We start from the raw sequence: 21,660 nt of genomic DNA, 5'->3' as shown, positions 1-21,660 counted from the left end.
AACCTTATGCCTATCCCTACCCTTAAATTAAAACAAAAAAGCAAAAGTTTGTTTTCATGAATCTTTACGATATAGCCAATGTTGACTTTGTGGCTGTGGTAACCGTTGTGCCTTTTGTTCACACGCGTATATGGGCTGTAATTGGCTAAAACAGTCCCACCTGATCTTGCCTCCTCCTTACTGCCATTTTTAAAGACATTTATTTTCATTGTTAGAGCAGCCACCAGAGTATCTGGTCAATATAATGGATAATCTGTGTTTATAGGGATAGGGTTGGATAAACTAGGAGAGCACTCTTTACTTTGTCTCCTGATGATGATGTCATTGTTTCTGGACATCAAGTAATTATTCTATACAATGACATGACGCCCTCTTCCTGCTGTGAAGCCTTGAACTGATAGTGATCCTGTTCTCCCTTCCTATGGTCAGGTGGGGCCTCCTCTTTTACATAGTTGTACTCTGATTTTCTATTAATTCACTCACTCTGTCATAGCTTTGAAGGGAATTCACTTGTGGTGAAATGGTGTAAACTCCCTCTAGCCAATGCTTTCACCAATCCAATGCTTCGACAATCTATGAAGAAAAGTAAGCAAGGATACACTCCAGGGAAAAGAGTCTGAATTCGTAACGCAGCTTATGTGTGTCAGTGCTCTCACCCTCTCATCTCTCTCTCTCCAGGTGAAGAGGTGCTTGTGCTCCCTCTCCCTGTGAATGTCTGTCGTCATGGCGAAGCATGAGACGGGCAGCACCAGCCCAGTGGTCCGGCAGATAGACAAACAGTTCCTGGTCTGCAGCATCTGTCTGGACCACTACCACAACCCCAAAGTCCTGCCCTGCCTACACACCTTCTGTGAGAAGTAAGTCTCTACCATACACTCTACACCTAACCACTACCACAACCCTTACACATTTTCTGTGAGAAGTAAGTCTCTACCATACACCCTACACCTAACCACTACCACAACCCTTACACATTTTCTGTGAGAAGTAAGTCTCTACCATACAGCCTACACCAGGGATCATCAACTAAATTCAGCCGCAGGCCGATTTGTTCTTGAGCAGATGGTCAGGGGGCCGGAACATAATGACAAATAATTTGTAGACTGCTGATTGACCGCAAGAAGCCCAAACAGATATAATATTTGACTAAAACATAATAATTTCAAACCTTTATTATGTGTGGGAACACTTTGGAACAGATTTCCAATATTTAAATCACTTGGAGCTGATTTGCTGGTGTTTTTACAGTCTTTTATGTCCAACATAAAAAAAAAATATATACACTACCAGTCAAAAGTTTGGACAAACCTACTCATTCAAGGGTTGTGTTGTGACAAGGTAGGGGGGTATACAGAAGATAGCCCTATTTGGTAAAAGACCAAGTCCATATTATGGCAAGAACAGCTCAAATAAGCAAAGAGAAGTGCAGTCGCAAAAACCATCAAGCGCTATGATGAAACTGGCTCTCATGAGGACCGCCACAGGAATGGAAGACCCAGAGTTAACTCTGCTGCAGAGGATAAGTTCATTAGAGTTACCAGCCTCAGAAATTGCAGCCCAAATAAATGCTTCACAGAGTTCAAGTAACAGACACATCTCAACATCAACTGTTCAGAGGGGACTGTGTGAATCAGGCCTTCATGGTCAAATTGCTGCAAAGAAACCACTACTAAAGGACACCAATAAGAAGAAGAGACCTGCTTGGACCAAGAAACACGAGCAATGGACCAGTGGAAATGTGTCCTTTGGTCTGGAGTCCAAATTGGACATTTGTGGTTCCAACCGCCGTGTCTTTGTGAGACGCGGTGTGAGTGAACGGATGATCTCCGTATGTTTATTTCCCAGCGTAAAGCATGGAGGAGGAGGTGTTATGGTGTGGGGGTGCTTTGCTGGTGACACTGTCTGTGATTTGTTAAGAATTCAAGGCACACTTAACCAGCATAGCTACCACAGCATTCTACAGCGATACGCCATCCCATCTGGTTTGGGCTTAGTGGGACTATCATTTGTTTTCCAACAGGACAATGACCCAACACACCTCCAGGCTGTGTAAGGGCTATTTGACCAAGAAGGAGAGTGATGGAGTGCTGCATCAGATGACCTGGCCTCCACAATCCCCCGATCTCAACCCAATTGAGATGGTTTGGGATGAGACGGACCACAGAGTGAAGGAAATGCAGCCAACAAGTGCTCAGCATATGTGGGAACTCCTTGGTGAAGCTGGTTGAGAGAATGCCAAGAGTGTGCAAAGCTGTCATCAAGGCAAAGGGTGGCTATTTAACACTTTTTTGTTTACTACATGATTCCATATGTGTTATTTAATAGTTTTGATGTCTTCACTATTATTCTACAATGTAAAAATAGTAAAAATAATGAAAAGCCCTTGAATGAGTAGGTGTGTCCAAACCTTTGACTGGTAGTGTTTTTCTCACTTATTTTAATCTAAGAAGGAAAATGTATTTCCTGCCCTGCAATAATGAGTTGTTGAACTAGGTCAGGGCATGAGGTAATGTTTGCGAGAGAGATAATTCTTATGGCATAAAGTCATGAGAGAGTCAAGTATGTGTTATGGCACAAAGTCAAAATCAAATTTTGTTGGTCACATACACGTGTTTAGCAAATGTTATTGGTCCCAGCTTTGATGCACCTGTACTGACCTCGCCTTCTGGATGATAGCGGGGTGAACAGGCAGTGGCTCGGGTGGTTGTTGTCCTTGATTATCTTTTTGGCCTTCCTGTGACATCAGGTGCTGTAGGTGTCCTGGAGGGCTGGTAGTTTGAGTGATGCGTTGAGCAGACCGCACCTCCCTCTTGAGAGCCCTGCGGTTGCGGGCGGTGCAGTTGCCGTACCAGGCGGTGATACAACCTGACAGGATGCTCTCAATTGTGCATCTGTAAAAGTTTGTGAGGGTTTTAGGTGCCAAGCCAAATTTCTTCAGCCTCCTGAGGTTGAAGAGGCGCTGTTCACCGCACTGTCTGTGTGGGTGGACCATTTCAGTTTGTGAGTGATGTGTACGCAGAGGAACTTGAAGCTTTCAACCTTCTCCACTGCGGTCCCGTCAATGTGGATAGGGGGGTGTTCCCTCTGCTGTTTCCTGAAGTCCACGATCATCTCCTTTGTTTTGTTGACGTTGAGTGAGAGGTTATTTTCCTGGCACTATACTCCCAGAACCCTGACCTCCTCCCTGTAGGCTGTCTCGTCATTATTGGTAATCAAACCTACTACTGTTGTGTCGTCTGCAAACTTGATGATTGAGTTGGAGGCGTGCTTGGCCACACAGTCATGGGTGAACAGGGAGTACAGGAGGGGGCTGAGCACGCACCCTTGTGGGGCCCCAGTGTTGAGGATCAGCGAAGTGGAGGTGTTGTTTCCTACCTTCACCACATGGGGGCGGCCCGTCAGGAAGTCCAGGACCCAGTTGCACAGGGCAGGGTTCAGACCCAGGGCCTCGAGCTTAATGATGAGCTTGGAGGGTACTATGGTGTTGAATGCTGAGCTATAGTCAATGAACAGCATTCTTACATAGGTATTCCTCTTGTCCAGATGGGATAGGGCAGTGTGCAGTGTGATGGCGATTGCATCGTCTGTGGATCTATTGGGGCGGTAAGCAAATTGAAGTGGGTCTAGGGTGGCAGGTAAGGTAGAGGTGATATGATCCTTGTCTCTCAAAGCACTTCATGATGACAGAAGTGAGTGCTACGGGGCGATAGTCATTTAGTTCAGTTACCGTTGCTTTCTTTCTTGGGTACAGGGACAATGGTGGCCATCTTGAAGCATATGGGGACAGCAGACTGGGATAGGGAGAGAATGAATATGTCTGTAAACACACCAGCCAGCTGGTCTGCACATGCTCTGAGTCTGCACATGCTCTGTATGCCAGAGATTTCCTTATCAGCTTGGCATCCCAGTGACTTAAGGTGACAGGCAGTCTCCCCAGGCCTGGTGGAGGGAGAGCAGGGGGCATTCTCCTGATGGTGCCACAGTACTTCTGCTTCACCCATCTCAACAGACATTCACAGGGGGAGGAGGGCCTACACGTACCTCTTCAGCTGGAGAGAGAGAGAGAGAGAGAGAGAGACGAAGAGAGTTGGAGTGAGAGAGAAGGGAGAACACAGAGGAGCAGTGTGCATTCTCCTGATGGTAGCACAGTCCACAGTGGTGCTGCCAGCTAGCAGCTCTTTCCACACCTGCTACCCTCACTTGACAGGAATGTTCTCATCAGCAGTCTCTGCTCTCCACTCTCTGTATTCCCTGACACAGCTCACTGACGTCTGCCCTGTCCTCTGCCCTGTCTGTTCTGTTCACATCATCTTCTGGAGATGGCTGCAATGTTGTAAGCTCCTTGACTTGACCCTTTGTATTGGTGCCAATTGTTTAAAGGGTTAACATTTGTCTAAATGTGATGAGCACGATAACCATCAACTTGACATGGGTTATAATAACCCATCCCTGTTCTTCTCTCCTCTCTTTCCCAGATGCCTACAGAACTACATCCCCCCTCAGTCTCTGACGTTATCGTGTCCAGTGTGTCGTCAGACGTCCATCCTGCCAGAGAAGGGCGTGGCCGCGCTGCAGAACAACTTCTTCATAACCAACCTGATGGAGGTGCTGCAGAGGGACCCAGAGTGTTCCCCCCCAGAGGCCTGCAGTGTGCTGGAGTCAGTCAGTGCTGCTGCCGCCTGCCAGCCGCTCTCCTGCCCCAACCATGAGGGCAAGGTAGGCTTCTATTACCTCTCTACTGCCCCATCTACCCCTCTACTGCCCCATCTACCCCTCTACTGCCCCATCTACCCCTCTACTGCCCCATCTACCCCTCTACTGCCCCTATGCTACAAATCTCCTGCCCCAACAAAGCGGGAAAGGTAGGCTTCAGTCTGATATCTAATTCATGATACATTGGTGTCACTGACTGTTAGAGTGAACACAACTGATTTTAGATCAGGGCCTGTATCCACAAAGCATTTCGGAGTAGGAGTGCTGATCTAGGATCTGTTCATATAATCTGATTCATTATGATCTAAAAGGCAAAACTGATCCTAGATTATCATGTCTACTATGAGACGCTTAGTCGATATGCGCCATGGACTAGCTAAATCAGTACGTATCTGACTTGAAGGGAAAAGGACTGAGGGCCGACCTTGCCAGTTTTACATTGAAGTGAGCGTATTGTTCAGAAGTGTGGATTCATACCAATTACAAGCCCCTAAACATTGAGTAAACGTATCCATGTTTGACCTTGTCACTGTATGAACCTGCCTGGTCTATGGTGAGTCATCATGTGTTGAGCTGTGCTGTGTGTTGTTGCCCTGCGCCCCCTGCAGGTGATGGAGTTCTACTGCGAGTCATGTGAGACTGCTATGTGTCTTGAGTGTACTGAGGGAGAGCACAGGGAACATGTGACTGTCCCTCTAAGAGATGTCTTGGAGCAACAGAAAGCAGCCCTGAAGACCCAGCTGGACGCCATACGCAACAGGTACTGGATGGTAAACCTGTCTATACTGCTCTGTCTGGAATGAGGGACGGTTTTAGGGTCGTTAAAGCCCTATTCTAAATACATTGACCACTGTGTACACACCGTATAAGTCTTAGTAAGTGCAATGATAAAGTACCGGAGTGCAGTTTTCCAGTCTCTGGGTTTCGGCTTCTCATGGAGGACTGAAGGTCGATAGAAATTGCACACACATTTAGTCAGTTCCTCTGTTCATGCTCGTTGGTTACTTGATTGGACTGTGTGAAGTAGTGACAGTATACTGTTTCATCTTCCTGTCCCAGGCTCCCTCAGCTGAGGGCTGCTATAGAGCTGGTAGGGGAGATCTCCAAGCAGCTGACTGACAGGAAGAACGAGGCGGTGACAGAGATCAGCAGTACCTTTGAGGAGCTAGAGAGGGCGCTACACCTCAGGAAGACTGCCCTCATCACTGACCTGGAGAACATCTGCTGCACCAAGCAGAAGGTACCTGTAACAGGATTAGCTCTGCTGTCCCAAATGGCACCCTATTTCCTATTTAGTGCACTACTTTTGACCAGGGCCTATAAGGCTCTGGTCAAAAGTAGGGAACTATATAGGGAACAGGGGGTCATTTGGGACACGTTGATGGTCTATGAAGAACTACCTCTCTCTTACTTCTGTGGATGACTATCTCTCGACTCTCTTTCTCTCTCGGTCTTACCTCTTTTTCTCCCTCTCTCTTCACTCTGTTTCTGACTACCTACCATTCTCTCGCTCCTCTCCTCCCTGTCTCCAACTATCTCTCCCTCCTCTCCTCCCTGTCTATTACTATCTCTCCCTCCTCTCCTCCCGGTCTCCAACTATCTCTCCCTCCTCTCCTCCCTGTCTCTTACTATCTCTCCCTACTCTCCTCCCTGTCTCTTACTATCTCTCCCTACTCTCCTCCCTGTCTATTACTATCTCTCCCTCCTCTCCTCCCTGTCTCTTACTATCTCTCCCTCCTCTCCTCCCTGACTCTTACTATCCCTCCCTCCTCTCCTCCCTGACTCTTACTATCCCTCCCTCCTCTCCTCCCTGACTCTTACTATCTCTCCCTCCTCTCCTCCCTGTCTCTTACTATCCCTCCCTCCTCTCCTCCCTGACTCTTACTATCTCTCCCTCCTCTCCTACCTGACTCTTACTATCCCTACCTACTCTCCTCCCTCTCTTAGCATCTCTCCTCTTCTCTCTGTCTGTAGGTGCTCCAGGCCCAGCTCTCCTCTCTCCTGCAGGGTAAGGACAACATCCAGAGCTGCAGTAGTTTTACGGAGCAGGCTCTGAGCCATGGCAGTGCTACAGAGGTTCTGCTGGTCCAGAAACAGATGGGAGAGAGGGTCAGCGCCCTGGCCCGACACACCTACCCAGAACAGGTTTGTGGACACGTTTGTTTGTTTGTTCATTTCACATATATACAGTACAAGTTTGGAAACACCTACTTATTCAAGTTTTTTAAAACTATTTTCTACATTGTAGAATAATGGTGAAGACATCAAAACTATGAAATAACACATGGAATCATGTAGTAACCAAAAAAGTGTTAAGCAAATCAAAATACATTTTAGATTCTTCAAAGTAACCACCCTTTGCCTTGATGACAGCTTTGCACACTCTTGGCATTCTCTCAACCAGCTTCACCTGGAATGCTTTTCCAACAGTCTTGAAGGAGTTCCCATATATGCTGAGCACTTATTGCCTGCTTTTCCTTCACTCTGCGGTCCAACTCATCCCAAACCATCTCAATTGGGTTGAGGTCGGGTGATTGTGGAGGCCAGGTCATCTGATGCAGCACTCCATCACTCTCCTTCTTGGTCAAGTAGCCCTTACACAGCCTGTAGGTGTGTTGGGTCATTGTCCTGTTGAAAAACAAATGATAGTCCCACTAAGCGCAAACCAGATGGGATGGCGTATTGCTGCAGAATGCTGTGGTAGCCATGCTGGTTAAGTGTGCCTTGAATTCTAAATAAATCACTGACAGTGTCACCAGCAAAGCACCCCCACACCATCACACCTCCTCCTCCATGCTTCACGGTGGGAACCACACACGCAGAGATCATCTGTTCACCTACTCTGCGTCTCACAAAGACACGGCAGTTGGAACCAAAAATCTCACATTTGGACTCATCAGACCAAAGGACAGATTTCCACCGGTCTAATGTCCATTGCTCGTGTTTCTTGGCCCAAACAAGTCTCTTCTTCTTAGGACTTGACATAGATTAAGTAGATTAATCAAATCTCACATTGTTGTCAATTTCTGCTCAATCTGCATGCTTTCTCAATCAGCTTTAACTGTATGTGCACTCGTAAATCAGGTTCTTTCTTGAGTTGGGCTCTGGGATATAACAGCCATTGAGTATCTGATTTTATGGTGGATTGTGGAGTAGGGGGGTTGAGTGTGTTGGAGTATGTGAGTATGTGCATGTGTGTTTGTCCGGCATCTGTTGTGGGGGGGTGGGGATGTTGTGGGGGGGGGGGGGGGGGGGGGGGGGGTGGTATGGGATGGACTATGGGAATTATTTGCTAGGATAATAATTGCTCGTCAATAAATTAAATGTAATACAATGGCAATCCGGGTTATATGTTAAAGTCCTACGCATGAACTGCCGGTTCATTATTACGCATATTAATTGATAATGATGGAAAATAGGATATGCATAATTGTTTTTAAATAGTTATATATATAGAGAGAGAGGTGACAGCATTGGAAATGCTTTTGGCGGTTAATCTGCTTCTGTTTTGTGGGTGGCACTGTGTGCTGTTTTCGATGGATGGGTCCTGGCCTCTTGGGGCCATAGGGATCCGGAGGGACGTGGGTGGGATGCCCATCACTGGGATGACGGCTCAACTTGGGATGGGGAGGGGCTTTAGCGGGGGAATTAGTGGAGAACAATTGAAGGGTTACTCAGTAGCAATGCAAATATCACGGTACAGCTATATGGACACTCAATCATTACGGTATTTTTTATTGGTAAATTTACAAACATATATAATGATAAATAGACTTGAAACTTGTATCTCATTAAGGTGTATGGTGAAATAAGTATAGCCAGTTCTAATTGTAATGGCTTAGCTGATAATAACAAAAGAAGAACAATATTTACATGGCTCAAAGAGAAGGAATATAATATCTATTGTATACAGGAAACTCATTCAACAATTCGAGATGAAGTTGCGTGGAAAAAGGAATGGGGGGGGGGAAATATACTTCTCCCATGGGCAAAGAAATTCAAAAGGGGTGATGATATTAATTAATAGTAATTTCGATCCAAATGTGCAAATTGTCCAAATAGATACGCAAGGTAGATGGATTATTTTAAATATGTTATTGGACCATAAACAGATATGGCTCATTAACCTTTACGGACCAAATAATGATGATCCTCAATTCTTTGACAATATATATAATAAATTATCAACCCTGCAAGCAATTCAAGACAATATTATTATGGTGGGTGATTATAATACTGTTTTAAATAGCTCAAAGGACCGTAAAGGAAATCACACCACAAACAATCACCCACATGCTCTTAAGGAAATTGTGAATGTCATGGATACATTAGAACTAGTAGATATATGGAGGCTTAAATATACTGATCTAGTGAGATATACATGGCAGAGACTCAATCAAGCTAGTCGTCTTGACTTCTTTCTTATCTCATTCTCGTTGGCACCAAAAGTTTAAAAAGTGTTGATAGGGGACAGAATGCGGTCGGACCATCATATAATTGGCATATACATTACTCTTACTGAATTTCCACATGGGCGAGGATATTAGAAATGTAATTAAAGCCTATTGGATGATAATTTATTTATAATTAGAACAATGGAATTTATAACTGACTTTTTCCGACATAACATAGGTACAGCAAATCCTCTTATTGTATGGGACAACTTTAAATGTGCCTTTAGAGCCATGCAATTCATGTTCATTCAATGAGCAAAATAAATAACAATATAGGGATGAGGTAGTTGGATGGGCTAATTTCAGATGGGCTGTGTACAGGTACAGTGATCGGTAAGGTGCTCTGACAACTGATGCTTAAAGTTAGTGAGGGAGATAAGAGTCTCCAGCTTCAGAGATTTTTGCAATTCGTTCCAGTCATTGGCAGCAGAGAACTGGAAGGAATGGCGGCCAAAGGAGGTGTTGGCTTTGGGGATGACCAGTGAGATATACCTGCTGGAGCGCATTCTATGGGTGGGTGTTGCTATGGTGACCAATGAGCTAAGATAAAGCGGGGATTTGCCTAGCAGTGATTTATAGATGGCCTGGAGCCAGTGGGTTTGACGACGAACATGTAATGAGGACCAGCCAACAAGAGCGTACAGGTCACAGTGGTGGGTAGTGTATGGGGCTTTGGAGACAAAACGGATGGCACTGTGATAGACTACATCCAATTTGCTGAGTAGAGTGTTGGAGGCTATTTTGTAAATGACATCACCGAAGTCAAGGATTGGTAGGATAGTCAGTTTTACGAGGGCATGTTTGGCAGCATGAGTGAAGGAGGCTTTGTTGCGAAATTGGAAGCCGATTCTGGATTTAACTTTGGATTGGAGATTCTTAATGTGAGTCTGGAAGGAGAGTTTACAGTCTAACCAGACACCTAGGTATTTGTAGTTGTCCACATACTCTAGGTCAGACCCGTCGAGAGTAGTGATTCTAGTCGGGTGGGCGGGTGCCAGCAGCGTTCGATTGAAGAGCATGCATTTAGTTTTACTAGTGTTTAAGAGCAGTTGGAGGCTACTGAAGGAGTGTTGTATGGCATTGAAGCTCGTTTGGAGGTTTGTTAACACAGTGTCCAATGAAGGGCCAGATGTATACAAAATGGTGTCGTCTGCGTAGAGGTGGATCTGAGAGTCACCAGCAGCAAGAGCGACATCATTGATATATACGGAGAAAAGAGTCGGCCCAAGAATTGAACCCTGTGGCACCCCCATAGATACTGCCATAGGTCCAGACAACAGGCCCTCCGATTTGACACATTGAACTCTATCTGAGAAGTAGTTGGTGAACCAGGCGAGGCAGTCATTTGAGAAACCATGTATAGCGCATAGAATTAAAAAGGTATTGTCGGATATTATTCATTCTAATCAGACAGGTTTTTTACATGGATGATACATTGGAGATAATATAAGGCAAGTATTGGAAACAATAGAACACTATGGAAAATATGGGAAACCAGGCCTGCTATTCATAGCAGACTTCGAAAAGGCATTTGATAAAGTACGACTGGGGTTTATATATAGATGCCTGGAGCATTTCAATTTTGGAGAATCTCTTATAAAATGGGTGAAAATCATGTATAGTAACCCTAGGTGTAAAATAGTAAATAATGTCTATTTCTCAGAAGGTTTTAAACTGTCAAGAGGAGTGTGTCACGCCCTGACTCAGGGGACTCTTATATGTTGGGTCAGGGTGTGTATATTCTTTGTTGTGTATGTTCTATGTTGTATTATCTAGTATGTGTATTTCTATGTTGGCCGGTGTGGTTCCCAATCAGAGGCAGCTGTCGCTCGTTGTCTCTGATTGGGGTCCATACTTAGGCAGCCTATTGGCACGGTCTAGTTGTGGGATCTTGTTCCTTGTAAGGTACAGTGGGAAAAAATAGTATTTAGTCAGCCACCAATTGTGCAAGTTCTCCCACTTAAAAAGATGAGAGAGGCCTGTAATTTTCATCATAGGTACACGTCAACTATGTCAGACAAATTGAGAGAGAAAAAATCCAGAAAATCACATTGTAGGATTTGTAATGAATTTATTTGCAAATTATGGTGGAAAATAAGTATTTGGTCACCTAAAAACAAGCAAGATTTCTGGTTCTCACAGACCTGTAACTTCTTCTTTAAGAGGCTCATCTGTCCTCCACTCGTTACCTGTATTAATGGCACCTGTTTGAACTTGTTATCAGTATAAAAGACACCTGTCCACAACCTCAAACAGTCACACTCCAAACTCCACTATGGCCAAGACCAAAGAGCTGTCAAAGGACACCAGAAACAAAATTGTAGACCTGCACCAGGCTGGGAAGACTGAATCTGCAATAGGTAAGCAGCTTGGTTTGAAGAAATCAACTGTGGGAGCAATTATTAGGAAATAGAAGACATACAAGACCACTGATAATCTCCCTCGATCTGGGGCTCCACGCAAGATCTCACCCCGTGGGGTCAAAATGATCACAAGAACGGTGAGCAAAAATCCCAGAACCACACGGGGGGACCTAGTGAATGACCTGCAGAGAGCTGGGACCAAAGTAACAAAGCCTACCATCAGTAACACACTACGCCGCCAGGGACTCAAATCCTGCAGTGCCAGACGTGTCCCCCTGCTTAAGCCAGTACATGTCCAGGCCCGTCTGAAGTTTGCTAGAGTGCATTTGGATGATCCAGAAGAGGATTGGGAGAATGTCATATGGTCAGATGAAACCAAAATAGAACTTTTTGGTAAAAACTCAACTCGTCGTGTTTGGAGGACAAAGAATGCTGAGTTGCATCCAAAGAACACTATACCTACTGTGAAGCATGGAGGTGGAAACATCATGCTTTGGGGCTGTTTTTCTGCAAAGGGACCAGGACGACTGATCCGTGTAAAGGAAACAATGAATGGGGCCATGTATCGTGAGATTTTGAGTGAAAACCTCCTTCCATCAGCAAGGGCATTGAAGATGAAACGTGGCTGGGTCTTTCAGCATGACAATGATCCCAAACACACCTCCCGGGCAACGAAGGAGTGGCTTCGTAAGAAGCATTTCAAGGTCCTGGAGTGGCCTAGCCAGTCTCCAGATCTCAACCCCATAGAAAATCTTTGGAGGGAGTTGAAAGTCCGTGTTGCCCAGCGACAGCCCCAAAACATCACTGCTCTAGAGGAGATCTGCATAGAGGAATGGGCCAAAATACCAGCAACAGTGTGTGAAAACCTTGTGAAGACTTACAGAAAACGTTTGACCTGTGTCATTGCCAACAAAGGGTATATAACAAAGTATTGAGAAACTTTTGTGATTGACCAAATACTTATTTTCCACCATAATTTGCAAATAAATTCATTACAAATCCTACAATGTGATTTTCTGGATTTTTTTTCTCATTTTGTCTGTCATAGTTGACGTGTACCTATGATGAAAATTACAGGCCTCTCTCATCTTTTTAAGTGGGAGAACTTGCACAATTGGTGGCTGACTAAATACTTTTTTTCCCCACTGTATGTTGTGTGTTCTACCTTGGACTTCACGTTTCGTTTGTTGTTTTGTCGTTGTGTTTATAAGTTAATAAACATGTATGCATATCACGCTGCGCCTTGGTCTGACCCGTCATTCAACGAACGTGACAGAAGATCCCATCAAATGAGGACCAAGCAGCGTGCCCAGGCGGAGCGAATAGCCATGTCACAGGTGGGCAATTTGTGGTCATTGGAAGAGATATTTGCGGGGAGAGGATCATGGGCTAAGGTAGATGCCCAGGCAGGAGAGGTGCAACGGCAACACGGAGGAGGCCGGTCGAGGAGGAAGCCCGAGAAGCAGCCCCAATAAAAAAATTTTTTTGGGGGGGGCACACGGGGTGGTTGGCGGAGCCTAGTGTCAGAGCAGAGCCAACTCCCCGTACTCACGCGAGAAAGCGTATGACTGGGCAGGCTCCGTGTTATGCGGAGCTACGTACTGTGTCGCCAGTGCGCCGGCACAGTCCTGTACGTCCTGTGCTTGCACCACGCACCTGCCGTGCGAAGATGGGCATCCAGCCAGGACGGGGTGTGCCGGCTTAACACTCCTGGTCTCCAGTACGCCTCCTCGGTCCCGCATATCCTGCGCCAGTTCTACGAACTGTATCGCCAGTGCGCGTGCACAGCCCAGTGCGTCCTGTGCTGATGCCTCACACATACTGTGCGGAAGTAGGCATTCAGCCAGGACGGGTTGTGCCAGCTCTCCGCTCCAGACCTCCAGTCCGCCTCCACAGTCCGGCCCGGCCTGTTCCTGCTCCTCGCACCAAGCCAGTGGTGCGCGTCGCCAGCCCGGCCCGGCCTGTTCCTGCTCCTCGCACCAAGTCGCCAGCCCGGCCCGGCCTGTTCCTGCTCCTCGCACCAAGCCAGTGGTGCGCGTCGCCGGCCCGGCCTGTTCCTGCTCCTCGCACCAAGCTAGTGGTGCGCGTCGCCAGCCCGGCCCGGCCTGTTCCTGCTCCTCGCACCAAGCCAGTGGTGCGCGTCGCCAGTCCGGCCCGGCCTGTTCCTGCTCCTCGCACCAAGCCAGTGGAGAGGGGAAGTAGCGCGCCGAGGTCCAGACCAGACCAGGGGCGTAACAGGGAGAGTGAGAGGTCGTCACGCCTCGAGCCGGATCCGCCTCCGAGGCGGAATGCCCACCCGGCCCCTTCCCTGTTATGTTTATGTTGTGCGGTCGGAGTTCGCACCTTTGGGGGGGGGGTACTGTCACGCCCTGACTCAGGGGACTCTGATATGTTGGGTCAGGGTGTGTATATTCTTTGTTGTGTATGTTCTATGTTGTATTATCTAGTATGTGTATTTCTATGTTGGCCGGTGTGGTTCCCAATCAGAGGCAGCTGTCGCTCGTTGTCTCTGATTGGGGACCATACTTAGGCAGCCTATTGGCACGGTCTAGTTGTGGGATCTTGTTCCTTGTAAGGTATGTTGTGTGTTCTACCTTGGACTTCACGTTTCGTTTCGTTTGTTGTTTTGTCGTTGTGTTTATAAGTTAATAAACATGTACGTATATCACGCTGCGCCTTGGCCTGACCCGTCATTCAACGAACGTGACCGAGTGAAACAAGGTTGTCCACTATCGGCATATCTATTTATTGTGGTCATCGAGATGTTAGCTATTAAAATCAGATCAAATAATAATATCAGAGGATTAGAAATCCAGGGCTTAAAAACAAAGGTGTCATTGTACACTGATGATTCATGTTTTCTTTTAAATCCACAACTAGAATCCCTCCACAGCCTCATAGAGGATCTAGATACATTTTCTAACCTCTCTGGATTACAACCAAATTATGACAAGTGTACTATATTACGTATTGGATCACTAAAAAATAAAAAATTTACATTACCATGTAGTTTACCAATAAAATGGTCTGATGGTGATGTGGCTATACTCGGAATACATATCCCAAAGGAAATAAATGATCTCACTTCAATAAATCTTAATAGAAAGTTAGCAAAAATAGATAAGATCTTACTACCATGGAAAGGTAAATACCTGTCCATTTGTGGAAAAATCACCCTGATTAACTCTTTAGTATTATCCCAGTTTACCTATTTGCTTATGGTCTTGCCTACGCCTAGCAAACAGTTTTTTAAATTATATGAGAAAAAAATATTCAATTTTATTTGGAACGGCAAGCCAGACAAAATTAAAAGGGCCTATTTATATAATGAATATGAATTCGGAGGACAGAAATTATTAAATATTAAAGCATTAGACCTATCACTAAAAGCTTCAGTCATACAAAAGTTATACTTAAATCCGAACTGGTTCTCAAGCAAATTAGTAAGATTGTCTCACCCAATGTTCAAGAATGGCCTTTTTCCCTTTATTCAGATTACAATCACTCATTTTCAGTTATTTGAAAAGGAAATCATCTCCCAAATATCACTATTTCTAAAACAAGTCATAGAAAGTTGGTTGCAATTTCAATTTAATCCTCCAGAAACGACAGAACAAATAATGCAACAAATATTGTGGTTAAATTCAAATATACTAATTGACAAAAAACCTTTATTTTTTGATAGAATTTACAAAAAAAAGGTATAATCTTCATAAATGATATCATCGGTAGGACTGGTGGAGTTATGTCGCACATGCAGCTAACAAAAACATATGGAAATGTCTGCTCTACCCAAAATTACAACCAAATAATTGCAGGCTTACCGCAAAAGTGGAAGAGGAAAGTGGAAGGTGGAGAAAGTAAGGAACTTGTCTGTCGGCCTTGCATTAAAGAACATAATTGGTTAAGGAAAACTGTGATAAATAAAAAAGTATATCAGTTTCACTTAAGGACCAAAGGATTGACAGCCGTCCCATATAGATTGCAAAATAGTTGGGAAGAGATTTTTGACGTACCAATCCCATGGCATAGTGTTTATGAACTGACACGCAAAACAACACCGGATTCAAAAATTAGAATCTTTCTATTTAAATTATTATATAAAATTCTTGCTACCAATATAATGTTATTTATATGGGGGATACAATCTTCCCAGCTCTGCAGATTTTGCTGTGAAGAGACAGAATCATTAGATCATTTGTTTTGGTTCTGTCCATTTGTAGCTTGTTTTTGGACACAGGTTCAGGAATGGCTAAAGGATTGCAATATTTACCTGGAGCTAGCCTTGCAGATAGCATTACTGGGTGATCTGAAAAGTCATAGTCAATCGATCAATAATATAATAATACTTTTAGCAAAAATGTTTATTTTTAATTCACAATCTGTAGAAGCAATGAGAATAGAAAGGTTCAGAACTTTTGTAAAACATCACAGTACGATTGAAATATATATGGCAAATAGAAATCCTATATGGATGGTGTTAAGAGATAGATGGGAGGTATTGAATGGAGTTGAAGGATGGGACTAATAACAAATAACAACAAATAATAACAAGATAACTAATAATGTAAGCATACTGTGTCCATAATAAGTATATAGGTTGTATGTTGGTAGCTTTTGGGAAAGAGCACAGTTAGAAAGATATGGCATATAGAAGCAAACCGGATGAACATCATGAAATTGATCGGAGAGGTTGAGAGTAGAAGAAGTTCAGGAACAAAAACAAAACAAATAAAATAAAATAATTGTAAAATTGACTGTGTCCATAAGGTGTAGATAGTAAGTATAGGCTGGAAGTAGAGGCCTGGGCATTGTTGTTCACTAATTTACCCCAAGTAGGGAAAGGATGGCGGGGTTGAAAAGTAATAAAGGGGAGTATATACACTGCTCAAAAAAATAAAGGGAACACTTAAACAACACAATGTAACTCCAAGTCAATCACACTTCTGTGAAATCAAACTGTCCACTTAGGAAGCAACAATGATTGACAATACATTTCACATGCTGTTGTGCAAATGGAATAGACAACAGGTGGAAATTATAGGCAATTAGCAAGACACCCCCAATAAAGGAGTGGTTCTGCAGGTGGTGACCACAGACCACTTCTCAGTTCCTATGCTTCCTGGCTGATGTTTTGGTCACTTTTGAATGCTGGCGGTGCTTTCATTCTAGTGGTAGCATGAGACGGAGTCTACAACCTACACAAGTGGCTCAGGTAGTGCAGTTCATCCAGGATGGCACATCAATGCGAGCTGTGGCAAGAAGGTTTGCTGTGTCTGTCAGCGTAGTGTCCAGAGCATGGAGGCGCTACCAGGAGACAGGCCAGTACATCAGGAGACGTGGAGGAGGCCGTAGGAGGGCAACAACCCAGCAGTAGGAGCGCTATCTCCGCCTTTGTGCAAGGAGGAGAAGGAGGAGCACTGCCAGAGCCCTACAAAATGACCTCCAGCAGGCCACAAATGTGCATGTGTCTGCTCAAACGGTCAGAAACAGACTCCATGAGGGTGGTATGAGGGCCCGACGTCCACAGGTGGGGGTTGTGCTTACAGCCCAACACCGTGCAGGACGTTTGACATTTGCCAGAGAACACCAAGATTGGCAAATTCGCCACTGGCGCCCTGTGCTCTTCACAGATGAAAGCAGGTTCACACTGAGCACATGTGACAGACGTGACAGAGTCTGGAGACACCGTGGAGAATGTTCTGCTGCCTGCAACATCCTCCAGCTTGACCGGTTTGGCGGTGGGTCAGTCATGGTGTGGGGTGGCATTTCTTTGGGGGGCCGCACAGCCCTCCATGTGCTCGCCAGAGGTAGCCTGACTGCCATTAGGTACCGAGATGAGATCCTCAGACCCCTTGTGAGACCATATGCTGGTGCGGTTGGCCCTGGGTTCCTCCTAATGCAAGACAATGCTAGACCTCATGTGGAGTGTGTCAGCAGTTCCTGCAAGAGGAAGGCATTGATGCTATGGACTGGCCCGCCCGTTCCCCAGACCTGAATCCAATTGAGCACATCTGGGACATCATGTCTCGCTCCATCCACCAACGCCACATTGCACCACAGACTGTCCAGGAGTTGGCGGATGCTTTAGTCCAGGTCTGGGAGGAGATCCCTCAGGAGACCATCCGCCACCTCATCAGGAGCATGCCCAGGCGTTGTAGGGAGGTCATACAGGCACGTGGAGGCCACACACACTACTGAGCCTCATTTTGACTTGTTTTAAGGACATTACATCAAAGTTGGATCAGCCTGTAGTGTGGTTTTCCACTTTAATTTTGAGTGTGACTCCAAATCCAGACCTCCATGGGTTGATACATTTGATTTCCATTGATAATTTTTGTGTGATTTTGTTGTCAGCACATTCAACTATGTAAAGAAAAAAGTATTTAATAAGATTATTTCATTCAATCAGATGTAGGATGTGTTATTTTAGTGTTCCCTTAATTTTTATGAGCAGTGTATATAAAAAACATGGGGGATTGGAAGTGATGCAGACAATTACATTGATAGAAGTTACAATCTATCTACAATATTAAGCTGATCTACCCCCCCAAAATTTTTTTATAATAATTGTATCGTCTTCTTATTGGTGTCCTTTAGTAGTGGTTGCTTTGCAGCAATTCGACCATGAAAGCCTGATTCACGGAGTCTCCTCTGAACAGTTGATGTTGAGATGTGTCTGTTACTTGAACTCTGTGAAGCATTTATTTGGCCTGCAATTTCTGAGGCTGGTAACTCTAATTAACTTATCCTCTGCAGCAGAGGTAACTCTGGGTCTTCCTTTCCTGTGGCAGTCCTCATGAGAGCCAGTTTCATCATAGCGCTTGATGGTTTTTGCGACTGCACTTGACATTTTCCGGATTGATTGACCTTAAAATAATAATGATGAACTGTCGTTTCTCTTTGCTTTTGCTTTTGTTTACCCCCCTATCTTGTCACAACACAACTGATTGGCTCAAACGCATTAAGAAGGAAATAAATTCCACAAATGAACTTTTAACAAGGCACACCTGTTAATTGAAATGCATTCCAGGTGACTACCTCATGAAGCTGGTTGAGAGAATGCCAAGAGTGTGCAAAGCTGTCATCAAGGCAAAGTGTGGCTACTTTGAAGAATCTCAAATATAAAATATATTTAGATTTGTTTAACACTTTTTTGGTTACTACATGATTCCATATGTGTTATTTCATAGTTTTGATGTCTTTGCTATTATTCTAAATTACAATGTAGAAAATAGTAAAAATAAAGAAAAACCCTGGAATGAGTAGGTGTGTCCAAACTTTTGACTGGTACTGTACATATACAATGAAGATACAGTGGGGAAAAAAAGTATTTAGTCAGCCACCAATTGTGCAAGTTCTCCCACTTAAAAAGATGAGAGAGGCCTGTAATTTTCATCATAGGTACACGTCAACTATGAAAGACAAAATGAGAAAAAGAATTCCAGAAAATCACATTGTAGGATTTTTAATGAATTTATTTGCAAATTATGGTGGAAAATAAGTATTTGGTCAATAACAAAAGTTTCTCAATACTTTGTTATATACCCTTTGTTGCCAATGACACAGGTCAAACGTTTTCTGTAAGTCTTCACAAGGTTTTCAAACACTGTTGCTGGTATTTTGGCCCATTCCTCCATGCAGATCTCCTCTAGAGCAGTGATGTTTTGGGGCTGTCGCTGGGCAACACGGACTTTCAACTCCCTCCAAAGATTTTCTATGGGGTTGAGATCTGGAGACTGGCTAGGCTACTCCAGGACCTTGAAATGCTTCTTACGAAGCCACTCCTTCGTTGCCCGGGCGGTGTGTTTGGGATCATTGTCATGCTGAAAGACCCAGCCACGTTTCATCTTCAATGCCCTTGCTGATGGAAGGAGGTTTTCACTCAAAATCTCACGATACATGGCCCCATTCATTCTTTCCTTTACACGGATCAGTCATCCTGGTCCCTTTGCAGAAAAACAGCCCCAAAGCATGATGTTTCCACCCCCATGCTTCACAGTAGGTATGGTGTTCTTTGGATGCAACTCAGCATTCTTTGTCCTCCAAACACGACGAGTTGAGTTTTTACCAAAAAGTTCTATTTTGGTTTCATCTGACCATATGACATTCTCCCAATCCGCTTCTGGATCATCCAAATGCACTCTAGCAAACTTCAGACGGGCCTGGACATGTACTGGCTTAAGCAGGGGGACACGTCTAGCACTGCAGGATTTGAGTCCCTGGCGGCGTAGTGTGTTACTGATGGTAGGCTTTGTTACTTTGGTCCCAGCTCTCTGCAGGTCATTCACTAGGTCCCCCCGTGTGGTTCTGGGATTTTTGCTCACCGTTCTTGTGATCATTTTGACCCCACGGGGTGAGATCTTGCGTGGAGCCCCAGATCGAGGGAGATTATCAGTGGTCTTGTATGTCTTCCATTTCCTAATAATTGCTCCCACAGTTGATTTCTTCAAACCAAGCTGCTTACCTATTGCAGATTCAGTCTTCCCAGCCTGGTGCAGGTCTACAATTTTGTTTCTGGTGTCCTTTGACAGCTCTTTGGTCTTGGCCATAGTGGAGTTTGGAGTGTGACTGTTTGAGGTTGTGGACAGGTGTCTTTTATACTGATAACAAGTTCAAACAGGTGCCATTAATACAGGTAACGAATGGAGGACAGAGGAGCCTCTTAAAGAAGAAGTTACAGGTCTGTGAGAGCCAGAAATCTTGCTTGTTTGTAGGTGACCAAATACTTATTTTCCACCATAATTTGCAAATAAATTCATTAAAAATCCTACAATGTGATTTTCTGGATTTTTTTTCTCAATTTGTCTGTCATAGTTGACGTGTACCTATGATGAAAATTACAGGCCTCTCTCATCTTTTTAAGTGGGAGAACTTGCACAATTGGTGGCTGACTAAATACTTTTTTTCCCCACTGTATAGGCTATGTCCCAAAAAGTAGTGCACTATATAGGTTGCTATTTGGAACAAAGCATAAGGATGCTGGTTAAATGTAACAAACCTGCCCTTGCCCCCTCCCAGCCCCATGAGAACGGCCATCTTGACTGCCAGGTGGAGACGGAGGGTCTTCGTCGTTCCATCCAGAACTTGGGCGTGCTCATCACCACAGGAGCCGTAGGCCACACCTCTGTCGCCACGGGAGAGGGACTACGCCACACCCTGGTTGGCCAGCACACCACCGTCACCGTGACGACCAAGGACAAGGACAGCGAGCTGGTGAAGACGGGCAACGCGGCGCTGCGGGCCGAGATCGTGTCGGTGGACGGGGCGGTAACCACGGAGACAGAGGTGGTGGATAATAAGAATGGGACGTATGAGGTGAGGATAATTGTACTTAGTGTATGACATCGTAACATGCAATATATGTATTGTGTCATGTAATATATGTCATTTATACAATTAATGTATTGTGTAAATTGTTTAATGTACAGTGTTTATTTTGTATACAGCAGTACAGTCTGTCTAAGACTATATTCCCCTCGAGGTGCCTGATAAGGGTCTGTTCCAAAATATTCTGCAGGTGGGCTACACCATGCGCTCTGAGGGGGAGTTCTCCTTCTCTCTCCTCCTGTACGACCAGCCGGTCAGGAGCAGTCCATTCCGGCTGCGTGCGGTCAAGCCCTCGGACGTCCTGCAGTCTCCAGAAGATGTGAAAAGGAGGGTGAAGAGTCCTAGTGGGACAGGGGGCCACATCAGACAGAAGGCTGTGAGGAGACCCTCCAGTATGTACAGCACCACTAAGAAGAAGGAGAACCCCATCGAGGATGAACTCATCTACAGAGTCGGTGGGTGCAGATCATAGAGACATGTAATACCTACTAATATTAGTCTAACTCTGTGGTACAGCTGCTCATATTGACTTTTTAGTCATTTATCCTATGACTTGAAATAAGTGGATTTAACTAAGGTAGGTAAGACAATCACAAGTCATGATTGCAAATTGCAAGTAAAAACATTTTAAAACAGCTTTCTTTGCTACTCTCTTTGATAATCAGTTCAAAAGCCTGCATGGGACAAAACAAGCCATGGGGAAAAGAAGGGAATACTAACACATTGGTTCAATGCTCCCATCGTTTTTTAAGCAGTGTTACTGATGAAGACATTCACTTTTGACTTGTTATTTTACTCTC

The 21,660-nt window shown here is 44.8% G+C and overlaps 1 protein-coding gene across 1 annotated transcript in view; it reads left to right on the top strand.

The window, feature by feature from the left end:
• Nucleotides 1-711: 711 nt before the first annotated feature.
• The window catches only part of LOC311101916 (tripartite motif-containing protein 2-like), a gene marked incomplete at its 5' end in the record, with an annotated part of 27,998 nt that continues 7,049 nt past the window's right edge, over nucleotides 712-21,660 (top strand). Inside the window, 7 exons of the mRNA XM_084143159.1 lie at nucleotides 712-857; nucleotides 4,476-4,716; nucleotides 5,322-5,473; nucleotides 5,773-5,953; nucleotides 6,688-6,858; nucleotides 20,552-20,848; nucleotides 21,051-21,315. Coding sequence (XP_083999285.1) covers nucleotides 712-857; nucleotides 4,476-4,716; nucleotides 5,322-5,473; nucleotides 5,773-5,953; nucleotides 6,688-6,858; nucleotides 20,552-20,848; nucleotides 21,051-21,315 — 1,453 coding nt within the window. The remainder of the gene's footprint in view (nucleotides 858-4,475; nucleotides 4,717-5,321; nucleotides 5,474-5,772; nucleotides 5,954-6,687; nucleotides 6,859-20,551; nucleotides 20,849-21,050; nucleotides 21,316-21,660) is intronic.

The sequence above is a fragment of the Coregonus lavaretus genome (genome assembly GCF_964263955.1).
Source record: "Coregonus lavaretus genome assembly, chromosome: 26".
In the NCBI taxonomy this organism is placed as follows: Eukaryota; Metazoa; Chordata; class Actinopteri; order Salmoniformes; family Salmonidae; genus Coregonus; species Coregonus lavaretus.
The sequence above is the reverse complement of the archived record's forward strand: the minus strand, read 5'-3'. Positions and strand labels throughout refer to the sequence as shown.